The sequence below is a fragment of the Lupinus angustifolius genome, chromosome LG11, assembly GCF_001865875.1.
Source record: "Lupinus angustifolius cultivar Tanjil chromosome LG11, LupAngTanjil_v1.0, whole genome shotgun sequence".
Lineage (NCBI taxonomy): Eukaryota > Viridiplantae > Streptophyta > Magnoliopsida > Fabales > Fabaceae > Lupinus > Lupinus angustifolius.
Window position 1 is genome coordinate 16,032,985 of NC_032019.1, and position 13,739 is coordinate 16,046,723.

At 33.5% G+C, this 13,739-nt stretch overlaps 2 protein-coding genes across 2 annotated transcripts; one reads left to right on the plus strand and one right to left on the minus strand.

Moving 5' to 3' along the window:
- Positions 88-3,397, plus strand: LOC109360173 (putative Myb family transcription factor At1g14600). Its single transcript, XM_019604902.1, has 6 exons — positions 88-223; positions 386-462; positions 587-623; positions 1,673-1,778; positions 1,967-2,156; positions 3,032-3,397. Exons 1-6 carry the CDS (start codon positions 97-99, stop codon positions 3,305-3,307), a joined length of 813 nt encoding a protein of 270 aa, XP_019460447.1. The 5' UTR covers positions 88-96; the 3' UTR covers positions 3,308-3,397.
- Positions 4,351-5,009, minus strand: LOC109359760 (uncharacterized mitochondrial protein AtMg00810-like). Its single transcript, XM_019604455.1, has 2 exons — positions 4,548-5,009; positions 4,351-4,437 (listed from the first exon to the last, which is right to left on the minus strand). Exons 1-2 carry the CDS (start codon positions 5,007-5,009, stop codon positions 4,351-4,353), a joined length of 549 nt encoding a protein of 182 aa, XP_019460000.1.

Consider the following 13,739-nt stretch of genomic DNA (forward strand, 5'->3'; position numbering starts at 1 on the left):
TATATATATATATATATAAAAGAATTTAGTGAAGCTCTTTTGGACTCCACAGCATTTGGATATTATATATATTTGTCTGAGAGAAGAAGAGAAAAAATGGCTGGTTATGGAAGGGAAGGTATGGTGAGGCAGTATGTAAGATCGAAGGTCCCTCGTTTAAGATGGACTCCAGAACTTCATCGTTGCTTTGTTTATGCCATTCAGATTCTTGGAGGTCATCATAGTATGTACATTATCATTATAGCTAAATTTTCTCACTTTTTTCCAAGTTTCTTTGGTTTTGGTTTTGATTTTACCTTAGAGACTACCCTTTGGTTTTGATTGTGATTTTGCCATTCTTTTTTTGTTGCCTTGTTTGTTTATTATTATTATTATTCATTTGCAGAGGCTACCCCAAAGCTTGTTCTTCAGTTGATGGATGTTAAAGGTCTCACAATTTCACACGTCAAGAGCCATCTGCAGGTTGCTTTTGTTGTTTTTAATAATCTACTTACAAAATTATATTTAACCTAGTCAAAGTTTTATATATGATGTTTCATAAGTCTTATTTGGTGTTTGTTTATTGTGTTTCTCTCTTTGAAACCAGATGCATAGAAGCATGAGAGGTGACTCATGCAGACAAGGTACAGAATATATTGTTTGACCTTCTTTCTTATATACACTTACGTGTACAACAAGAGCATCATTTTCCTTCATGATCATGGCTCATCAATGCTTTTCACCCCTCCTTCTTCTCTTTTCCTTTCCCTGCCTATGCTTTTCATTGAAGACTTGAAATCTTTTTATTCATTCATCTTACTTATAAAAATGAATAATAAAAAAAATAAAAACTACATTATATATATGCTATTCATTCATCAAACTAGCTCGATTCTGATTTTATTTCTTAAAACCCTTCTTAAGAAATGGTGTTTAGTGGCCCAAGACTTGGTAAAAATGAGTAAAAAAATTAAAAAATATAAAATCAAAATCAAGTCGAAATAAATAAATAAAATATTTAAAATTTGTATTTTTTTTATCATCAAACAAACAAAGTTTATTAAAAATTAGAACCTTCTATTTATTTTAGAAATTATATTCACCTATCTTAAAGTAGATTGAATATACCAACTCAAGGGTATCAAATGAAATTTTCACTAATTTCACCAAAACTTTATCATGTGTGGTGATTCAAGTTTTGGGTACGATCTCCTATCCTCATGACCCTCTTTGTAAGCAAAATGAGAAAATCATGTTCCTTTATTTACCATACAAAAAAGTACATTGAATACTATAGATGATACTCACATTAAGGCATGCATTATATTCTCACTTTATAGTCGTTTCCTTTATTGGTAGTTCAAAATCAAAGCAATGAGCTAATCTTTGTGCATAAGATTGGAATCTGCAACTGCATAGTTTATTATTATATCCTTTCTTATGTTCATTGCCAGAATAGACACTGAAGAGTGATGAACCATTGTCCCTTTCAAATCTTCTTAGAATGGTATTTTCATGAAACACAACTTTTCCACTTTTGACATCTAAAATGAGTTCATTAATTATTTGTTCTGTGTTCAAATTCTAAACATGTTAAATGCTTTGGACCCATCATATAGTTAATACACTTAATTGCTTCCACCAAACAATGTTCCTTTCCTTAAGGTGATAGTTTATTTGTGAGTTTTGACAGATAGGATTTCCTCCCAACATAGAAAACAATCTTTGCTAGAGCATGATGATGATGATAGGTGGGTTGATGAAGTGAATGATGTTGGTGTTAACTCTTGTTTTAAAAGGTTAGTTGAACTTTTTTTCTTCTTTCTTCTTCATTGAAATAATTTCAGACTTTTCACAAAATGATATTTGGTGTAGGAAAGAAACAAAAGTGATTTATCTTTGCTTGATTTTTTGCTTTAGTGGACAACCTTTTACTTATTTTTTATGTGCTTCTTTTGAAATCCTTTTTGTTTGGAAACATCCTCAGAGCTAGAACAGAGCCAAATCAGCACACTTTTTATGATTATCTGAGGGTCAAGGTTGAGCAGAGGGGAATAAGAGAGATTTTTGGTGATTCTGTAAGGAAATCCCACACTACAGCATGTCCTGTGAAACCATATTGTGATGACAACCTCAATTCATTCAAATGTACAAAGCAAGGATCTGAATTACTCCAGGTACCCAAATACCACAGAAATATTCTATCTTTTTGTAATATTGGGGATTAAAACATTAGTTTTATTTATGGATCCAAAGCGACCCCATAAATATTTTTTTGGATCAGTTTGACTCTTAGCCCCACATCCTCTCCAAATGAGATTATAATAAATTTGATGATTTATTATTGTTTTTATTTAATAGTAATTTAAAATCGAAACTGTACGATTTTTTTTTGAAGAATACAAGTTATTGAATTTATGTAGAGAGAGGCCCTCACTATTTCTCTTTGGCCCTACCAAATTAATGAAATCAGGCTTGCTAGTTGCTACCGGGGTCAAATGGAAATTAATAGTGGTCCATTATTGACTATCATTTATATTTGACTATACTCTTTTTAATATAAATAACACAACTTAATGGTGAAATGTTGAAGTGACAATTTAATATGAGTTAACATTCTCCCTCACGGCCACACCTCTAAAGATGATTCTCTCTCCATAAAAATTCTGTCACCATGTACCTGATCATATAACATAAAAAATGTACTTTATATTTTTTTGTGATTTTTCTTTTTAAATAAATGACAACTTCCAATTGTGTTGAGACACAATGAAACATGAAAAATGAGACATGTGATCTTTTTTCTCTCAACTCACCCTGAAAATCAAATTTAAAGGCAGAAGCTCAATTACAAAAAAAAAACATAATTTCTCAAAACAAAATGTTAAATTTCATATCCTCCAAACATAACTTGTTTAGGGTAAATAGTTTTAGATAGCCTCATTCATCAACATGTGAGCAATGTTTTTTTGGGTGTTCATATATAGAATCAGCCCTTGTTTAATATGCCCATGTATGTTTCTTATTATATACTTTTCACATCATTGGACAGGTTACCAAGTTAAATGATAGGAATCCCTTGAATGTACATGGGAACATTAAGAGGGTTCATGCAGAAGATGATGATGTTGAAGGTCACAAGCTCTCATTATCAATGTCATTGCCCCAACCTTCCTCTCAGAGAAGTAATGTTTCTTCAGGCAGTGAGATCAGTGAGGCAATTATTTCATCATGCCCTGGGTCTAGCAACTACAAGGGATGCTTTAATTCATCAACTATCCAAAATATAATTAATTTAGACCTATCTCTGGCCATATGTGGCAACTGAGTTGATGCTTATTGTAGAAATCATGTGCTTTTGCCATAATCCAGTGCTAACTTTTCTTCATTACCTTGGTTTATAAATTATAATTTTGGTACTTTTCCATTTATTTTTTAAAATGGAGGAGCCCTACCTATGTAACTACTCTACCCTGGAACACCCATCAAATCATGTGTAACAAAATAACCCCACAACCTTGCATATTAATAAGTTGAAAATTGAATTGAAACCCAAACCGAATTAGGTTAAGGTGAAAGAATAATGTAATTGTGTATGTTTTTATTGATATGCAATAGGTTATAAAGGGTGTATTTAAATAAAAAAAATCAATCTAATCTATCTAAAATTATCACTAATCTATCCATAATGAAGATTATGAAAGATAATATAAAGATTATAAAAGATATGAGAAATTACTTGTATCACAAGTAAGATCTGGTTTGTGTCATGCTGGTGTATTAGCTTTGGCCTTTGTTTGAGTCACCCTATGCATGTCATGCCTGATTTCTGACCGTGGGAAGTTGGCCTGTGTGGCCATGCCAGACTTGGTTTCTGACTGAGCTAAGTTGACATGTGTGGTCGTGCCAGTCTTGGTTTTTGACCGTGCTGAATTGGTCTGTGTGACCGAGTGAGGCACATCAGCTTGGTCTGGTCTGTTCGAGTCACTCGTGCATTCTGTCTCAGTCAGAATTTTGTTGTCTGACCGAGGAGCTTGTAGCTTAACTAATATCCCCCGCAAGCTGGAGCACACATGTTGTGTAGTCCAAGCTTGATATGAGTTGTTGCATATTCTTTAGGACCCAAGGCTTTTGTAAGAGCATATGCAAGTTGCAAGTGTGATGGGACAAGAAGTAGTTTTAAGGTACCTTTGGTACATTCTTCTCTTACTGTGTGGCAATCAAACTCAATGTGCTTGGTTCTTTCATGAAAAACTAGATTTGAGGCAATGTGAAGAGCATATTGATTATCACAGCACATTGTTGTTGGGCTAGAGGGTGAAATATGTAGATCTTTTAACAAGTAGGATATCCATTTTATTTCACAAGTGGTTATGGCCATGGGTCTGCATTCTGCCTCATAGGAGCTTCTGGAAATTGTTCTTCATTTCTTGGATTTCCAAGAGATAAGTGACTTGCCTAAGTATATGCAATAATCAGTGACAGATCTCCTTGTGTCAGGGCAAAAATCCCAATCACTTCATAGTAAGCTTGTAAATGAATGGCAGAGTGAGTAGGAAAGAATATACCAAGAGAGGGCTGCCTTTAAGATATCTAAGAACTTTTAAGGTAGTGTTATGGTGTGCAGAAGTTGTATTAGCCATGAATTGTGTAAGCCGATGTACCACAAATGTTATATATGGTCTAGTATTGGTGAGATATATCAATCTTCCAATGAGTCTTCTGTATGCAGGGGCATCACAGTATGCTTCACTAGAGTCTTGATATAAGTGTGTGCCATTAGTCATTGGAGTGGAGGAGGGTTTGCAGCCAATCAGTCCTGCATCAGAAATGATTTCTAGTGCATATTTTATTTGATTGATGGAGATACGTGTTTTGTTTCTTGCTATCTCGAATCCAAGGAAGTACTTGAAATCACCAAGGTCTTTTATATGGAATGTTTGATTGAGCAGAACCTTAAGCTTACTAGTTTCTTCAATGGTGTTTCCTGTTAGAATTATGCCATCAACATAAACTAGGACTATTGCCATGGAATGTTTTAAATTGTGTTTGATAAATAGAGAATGATCATGTTTTGATTTGTCATAGCCATTCTTGATAAGTAAAGTAGAAAGTTTGGCAAACCATTGTCTGCTAGCTTGTTTGAGCCCATAGAGTGATTTTTGAAGTTTGCATACTTGATGTGGTTGAGTGTTTTCAAGACCATGAGGTATTTTTATATAAACTACTTCATTTAGATCTCCATGAAGAAGAACATTATTCACATCTAACTATTTCAAGTTCTAATTAAAGATAGATGCTAGTGCTAATATCAATCTCATTGTGCTTATTTTGACCACTGGAGAAAAATGATCCATGTAGTCAACACCATCAGTTTGTGTATATCCCTTGTCCACTAGTCTTGCTTTGTATCTCTCAATACTACCATCTTGCTTTGCATCCTATTGCTTTCTTGGTGCTAGGTAGAGTGGTGAAGAGCCGTGTGTTATTTTGTTTGAGAGATAAGAGTTCTTTTGCAATAGCCTCTTTCCAATAAGGGTCATTAATGGCTTCAGAATATGTTTTAGGTTCTTTGTGAGTAGTGATAGAGAGGACTGTGTATTTGTGTTTGGAGGATATGTTGTCATAGCATATATAATCAGATAAAGGGTAAGATTGAGTGGTTGTGGTTTGATTCATTAGTGCACAATGACAATCATATAGGTAGGAGGGTGGTTTAGGAACTCTATGACTTCTTCTAATGGTTTGAGGATTGGTATTGGGATCTGCTGCTTATGGTGTAATAGGTGGATTTGTGGTTGGGATGGCTTGTGTTTGAGGAATGTGTTGAAGGAAGATGTCATCATACACACTTGGATCTATGTGTTGGTTTTGGGGTGGAGGATCAAGGTGCATAGGTGGTGCAGGGATGACTTTGTGTTGTTGATATGGAAAGATGGTTTCAATGAGAATTACATTTTTGCTTACTTCTAATACTCTGGTGTTAAGATGAAGAACAACAAATCCTTTTGTTCTAGTCTTATATCCCAAAAATACACATTTATTTGTTATAGGATCTAGTTTGGATCTTTTATGAGCCATTGTGTTGGTGTAACAAAGAGAACCAAATAACTTTAGATGCTGCAAATCTGGTTCGGCTTGGTATAGTTTTTCATGAGGTGAGTCCTTATTCAGAGTAGGTGTGGGAAGGAGATTGATAATGTGTACAGAGTGTTTTAAGGCATAATACCAGTAGATTTTGGGAATGTGACTTTGGATGAGTAGAGCTCTTGTTACATTCAATAAGTACTGGTATTTTCTTTCAACTACACCATTCTATTGTGGTGTATATCTATAGAAAGTTTGGTTCTGAATTCCCTTGCTTGAGTAGAAGGATAACATTGAAAATTTCATTCCATTGTCACTTCTTACTGTTTTGACTTTGGTAGAGAATTGAGTCTTTGCCATTGCTATAAAATTTTGTAGCATATGAGATGCTTCACTTTTAGCTTTCAAAGGATATATCCATGTATACCTTGAATAATCATCAATGATTGTCAACAAATATTTGTAGCCACATATGGATATGGTGGAAATTGGACCCCAAATATTAACATGTATCATATCGAAGGACTTTAATGAATGTGTTTGACTCAAAGGAAAACTTAGTTTCTTCTGTTTTGCTAAGTGACAAGTATCACATATACTGCCTTTATTGAAAGATATGAAAGAGAATTTTGTTTTAATGAGTTCCATACATGATTGAGAAGCATGAGCCAATCTGAAATGCCATAAGTTTGAATTGCATATACTGGCAGAATTTATGATAGAAAGTGAAGTCCTACACTGATTCCTAGCAGCCTTCCTCAAAGATTTGTCTCCTAGATTGTACAGTAAGATGCATCAAATGACAAGATGCATGATGAATCTAATGTCAATTTAGGAATGGAAAGGAGATTATATGAAAAACCAGGCAAGTATAGGACACTGTGTATGGTGATATGCTTATTCAAAGGTATAGTTCGTGAGATAGATGCTGTGACTTCGTGACCATCTGGCAAAGTGACTCTAATTGGTTTGATTTTGTAATGGCATGAATAAAGGGATAAACAATGAAGCTATGTGGTTATTGGCACCACTATCTAGGATCCATGATGCATTTTTAGATTTGTTTATACCTTCATCAATGTTGTCATTTAGACCAGGAGACATTGCATTTGTTGAAAGCACAATTGCATCACCTTGATTGTTGTTAGTTCTTGATTGCTGAAGCATAATGACTAACCCTCTAAATTGTTCTTCACTTAGACCACAAGTTGATTGTCCTTCTCTGGTTGATTCCTTCTTTCATCTGAATCAGAGGTTGTTGTAGAGTTTATACGTTGGTTTATGGTGAATTGGAAGTTTGCTGGAAATTCATGAATTTTATAGCATATATTAATGGTATGTCCTGATTTCTTACAATGTGTGCAGTATTTTCCCGAATTTCCATTCTTGGACCAAGGTGGTTTGTTGTTTGAGGAATTGCTTCCTCTGCCATAGTTATTTGATGATCCTCTACCTCCACTTTGGTTCATTTCTGAGGGTCCTCCTCTTCTCCAGTTTGGGCCTGCTGCCAATGCCCTTCATTCAGGTTCTCCATCATTTAACTGTCTTTCTTGCTGAACCACCAATGAAAATATCCTCCTTATGTTGGGTAAAGGTTCAACCAAAATGATCTGAGACCTTACATTGCATTAGTAATCATTTAATCCCTTCAAGAATCTAATAACTATATCTTCAATTCTATGATTTCTTACACTGATCAATGCATTACATGTGCAAGGGATTTCACAAGAGCACTTTGGAAGGAGTCTGAAGTTATTCAATTCATCCCATAGGATTTTTAATTCAGTAAAGTAGTTGGTGACATTTAGATCACCTTGTTTGAAATTGGCAATTGATTCATGCAATCCTGAATATGTTCCTTTGAGAAAACCTTTCTCGTAGCTCATCACATGCTTCATATGCTTTGTCTATCCACTAGATACTTTGTGCTATTGAAGGTGAAACTGATTTTGAAATCCAAGATATGGCTATATTGTTGGCCCTTTCCCAGGATTAATACAAAGAATCTATTTTAGATGGCATCTGGATGGTTCCATCAACAAACCCAAGTTTCTGTTTTGAGATCAAGCACATACGCATTGATCTTGACCATTGGTGATAGTTTCCTCCATTGAGAAGATGTGAAACTAAGGCAATTGATGGATTCTCAGAAGGATGAACAAAGAAAGGTGAACCTTGATCTTGTGATGGATCCATTTGGTGAGTTGTGTTAGTTGAAGAATTGGTGAAAGAAGAAGGGGCACTCATTGAATGTAACAAAGCTATGTGAAGAGCTCTGATACCATATTAATAAGTTGAAATTTGAATGAAGAGTAAATGCCTTATAAATTGAAACTCAAACCGAATTCGGTTATGGTGAAAGAGTAATGTAATTGTGTATGTTTTTATTGATATGCAATAGGTTACAAATGGTGTATTTAAATAAGAAAAATCTATCTAATCTATCTAAAATTATCACTAATCTATACTTAAATAAGATTATTAAAGATAATATAAAGATTATAAAAGATATGGGATGTTTCTTGAATCGCAAGCAAGATCTGGTTTGTGTCCTATTGGTGCATCAACTTTGGCCTTTGATTGAGTCACCCTTTGTGCCATGCATGATTTCTGACCTTGGGAAGTTTGCCTGTGTGGTCGTGGCAGACTTGGTTTCTAAACGAGCTAAGTTGGCTTGTGTGGTCGTGTTAGTCTTGGTTTCTGGTCGTGCTGAATTGGCCTGTGTGACCGAGTGAGGTGCATCAGCTTGGTCTGGTTTGATCGAGGAGCTTGTAGCTTGGCTAATAATGCAGAGGAAGGTCTGTTGGTTTTGGTAAAGATAGTTACATGGAATATAGGTGGAGATGAATAATAGATAAAAATGTCATATTGGATAGATAATAATTGGATAAATAGGTTTGCTGGGATGAATAATCTAGATTTTTATACATAGTAGTAGAACACTCTGTTATAATATATGTACAATTGATTCTGGTTGCCAATTTATATAGTGTCTCACTAGGTATAGATTTTATTGTCTAGAAAATTATTAAGCATCCTCTAAATGTTTCATAATTTTCTAGGCAATAAAAGTTATATTTTGATATTTAGAACTTTCTACATACAACCTATATTTTATTTTTCTCACAACATGCTTCAACAACACCCATGTAGTCCAATGCAATATTTCTAGAGTGAGCAAAATTAGCAAGCCATGGGTCATGTGCACCATTCATAAGCTTCTTATCGATTGAATGTTATAACTTATGATAACATGAATTAGAATTATCCAACAATGAACTGTGTGTGACACGAAAAGTAAATATTTAAATTCTTAATATAAGAAAAAAATCTTCTCTAGTATAAACAAATTGTTGTTTTTGCACTTATATTAATGGGTAAAAGTGTCATATCAATATATCAAAATGATAAAGTAGTCACATCATTCTGTTTTTATGTTATTTGTAATGTAATTGTATCTAAAATACTATAGAGAATCCTTACTTAACAAGCAGCCTATAAACCAAGGTTATCAAACTCAAATTCAAGTACACTTATGGAGTCTTATTAAACTCAAATTGCAATCAAATCTTTAAAATATTATTTTGTTAGATGCTTAAAATACTTACATTGAAACTAAATTAAATAAATGGGTATTCCCCTCTTTTTTGGACAAAATTGAGAAACCTCCATTCTTTTTCTTGATATTTTTTAACCAGTAAATTTTATTCTATTCAAAAATTGGATACGGAAAAAGAAAGAATTTAAAAGTCCGGATTATATCGAGAAAAAGACAAAAGAAAGTGAAATAAGAAGAGAACAAAACTAAAAAGAGGAGAAGAACCTGACAAACTATTTTTACAAAATTAGAGAAATCAGAGGCAAGTCAAATTCACAATAATAGCTTGTTCCACGATTCGATTAACTGCGTGTTATATATTTAAGATGTATTTACTAGTATTCATGAATATTTAAATATTGATTTTGAAAATTTCAAAGAAAAAAATTATTCATTATATTCAATATCTTTATTGGATAAATTAAAGACATGTTTTAAAAAATATATTTATTTTGGTTATTAACAGTGAATAATAATTAAAGGATTTAGTGTCGTTATACTAAAACCAAAGTCAGAATGAGGAAGAAAAAGATATTGTGATGTAAGTCTATTATTCCTTGCATCATAGGTGTTGATGCATCTTGGAATCCTAATTGCCATGGTTCGGTTGCATTACAAAACCTTTCAAATTGTATCTGATTCAATTCGAGTATGGTAGCCATTTCCCCATTTCCACCCCAAGTATTTTAAATTTCCCCATTTCTGTTGACAATCCCTTTTACAATATCTTTTGAAATATTTAGAAAAATATTTTTTCTCTCATTTAAAACTTTTAGAAGTAGAAAAAAATCGTTCTTTCAAAATATGGTTAAAAATGAAAGTCAATTTCGGAGATAAGGCAAACTACTGGCTCTCTCAGTCAAGCAAACATTTCATTTTCCTTTGACTTGTGAATTCTTCCTTGCGAATAAGGACATGCTATAGTGCTACTGCTAAAGGAGACTCTGCTAGGCTTGCTTATCTCTAGAGTAATGCCAAAGTCTATTGTTTCTACATTATGAAAATTGGTTAGGAGTTACTTGCCCCTAAGTCTAATTGCACCTAACATATTTTTGCGGGTATATAGAAATATTTTTTTATTATTACAATGAATTGTAAGAAAATAGTTTGTATCCAGTAAAATATATTCTTCGACTGAGTGTTTGAGTTAATGGAAAGAGAAAAAAATTGAAGGGGCAAAATTTCTAATACATAGTAAACAAAACTTAAATTTTCAAGGCACACGCGCGCGCGCACACACACACATATATATATATACATTATAAACAAAATTTATATATATTATGACCATGAAAATAGAATACACAAGTAATGGTAGAAACAAGTTGAGTCGAATTTGACTAAGTTCAACTCGACTCGTTATGGATTAGCTCAAGTCGATATCAACATTGAACTATTTTTTTAGCTTAATTAAAGTTTACAAACTTTCGAGCGGGTAACTAACTCAAATTTATGTCCCTCATCAGCATTAATTTAAAGGGCCTACAAGATGTTGGTGGATTATATATATACATGTAGAGAAATAAAGTTTGTGAATATTAATAATAAACCTAGGTACCAATTAAATGTGATGTAGTAAAGATTGTCTGTATTATATGTATGCGTAGAAAGGACTCAAGTGAAAACGATTTTTAGTATGACAAATGAGAACAATTAATATCTATTGATGAATGTTATTTGAATAGTCAAGATTAAAAGATGAGTGTATATAACTTTTTTTAAGTATTAATGTGACCAATGGCCAACTTATTAGAATTATTACATTCACTTTATTTTATTCATTCTTTTATTCTTCTCTTTCATGGTCAATGTAACAAACTTTCCTTTTTTGTAGGCTTTCTGTTATCAGCCTTTTCTATTTTTAGCTAGGATAAATACCACATTGGTATTTTGTGTATTAAGCCTTTTTTGCTGAAATTAATGATGAATCATACAAAAAACCAATATGGTATCAGAACAATATTGCTCTGAATACCGTTGCGCAACTCCTTCACTCTTCTTCCTTCTTTCTTTCTTTCTCCTCCTTCACCATTCTTCGAACTCTTCTTCCTTCTTAAGATTCATCAATGGTGGATTATCAATCAGATTCGCAGCTCAACAACAATGAAGCTCAAAATCCAAGGAACCCTTTCTATTTGCATCCTAGAGAGAATCCAGGAGCAACTCTCGTTTCAATGCAACTTGCTGGAACAAATTACAATTCTTGGAGCAGAGCAATGAAGCATGCTCTTCTATCTAAGAATAAGTTCAAATTCGTTGATGGTACAATAACAATGCCAGATCCTGATGAATCGACCTTTGATGATTGGGAAAGATGTAATACCATGGTTATTTCATGGATTACAAGATGCCTAACTGTGCAGATAGCTCAAAGCACGGACTTATGATGCTCATGAGCTGTGGAATGATTTGAAAGATAGATTCTCCAAAGGTGATCATTTTCATATGTCAGATTTATTGCAAGAATTACATTCTATTAAGCAAGGTGATAGAGATATCTCAAACGATTTCACTGATTTAAAAACTGTTTGGGAAGATTTGGAAGCATTGAGATCCATACCTTCATGTACTTGTGTTATCAAGTGCAAATGCAGAATGGTAAAAATCATTAAGGAACAAAGAGAATCTGAATATGTGAGTTGCTTTCTAAAAGGATTGAATGATGAATTTAGTACAACTAGATCACAAATCCTACTACTAGAACCCTTACCTAGTATCAACAAGGCATTCTCCCTATTGCAACAGCAAGAAAGGCAATTAACTAGTGCAAACATGAAAATTTTGTTTAATTCCAACATGAGTGCAGTTGATTCAACTGAAAATACAAACAAAACTTTGAACAATAGTGCACAATGGAATGGAATCTTAGGAAGAGGAAATGTGATTGGAAAATTCAAAGGTAGAGGAATGGGAAGAGGTTACAATGCAAACATGATTAATAATCCAAAAGTATGCACATACTGTGGAAAAGAGACACACACAACTGATGTTTGTTATTACAAACATGGATTCTCACCTAATTTTGGAAAACATAAAATGAACCATGCTGGAAGCACAAACATGGTTGATGATAGCAGTGAAAATGATGTTCTGCACACTGAAAATAATGGCAAACCTACATTGAATTTCAATCCAGCTCAATATGCAGAGTTAGCAGCTTTGTTCAATAATGCAGGGTTGGTTGGATCATCGGAAAGAAAAATCAATCAACTTAGCATCATGTCTCTTGATGAAACATATCTGCACAAGGACTCCGGTAACGTCCATCCATGGATCCTTGATAGTGGAGCTACAGATCATGTGTGTCCTTGTTTATCTAGCTTCATGTCATATCAATCTATCAAACCAGTCACTATTAAATTACCAAATGGATCAATTGTTTCAGCTAAATATTCAGGCATTGTCAAGTTTTCTGAGCATTTGCTATTGCACAAAGTCTTGTTTGTTCCAGAATTCAAATGCAACTTAATATCAAATTCAACTTAATATCAATACATAAACTTGCATCTGATCTGAATTGTAGAGTGATTTTTGATGATTCTCAATGTATGATTCAGGATATCAATACCTTGAAGATGATTGGACATGCTAAAGTCATGAGGAATTTATACATTCTTGACACACCATCACAACCTACTTTGGAGAAGACTAGTTTGGTTAATTCAGTATATAGGATTTCTGCTTTTGATTTATAGCATTACAGATTAGGACATCCTTCTGTTGATGTGTTGCAACACATCTGTAAGGATTTCTCTTATATTTACTTTGATGCTAAGAAAATCTGTGAATTCTATCACTTGGCAAAGCAAACAAAACTGCCATTTCCTATCCGTGTAACCAAAAGTTTAGCACCATTTGATCTAATACACATGGATATTTGGGGGCCCCTATCTACATCTTCTATCAATGGTTTTAAATACTTTTTTACTTTCATTGATGATTACAACAAACATACATGGTTATATCTCATAAAAAATAAATCAGAGGCAAGATTATTGATGCAGAATTTTGTCACTTATGTTCAAACACAGTTCTGCAAAGTGGTTAAAGTAATCAGAACTGATAATGGAATTGA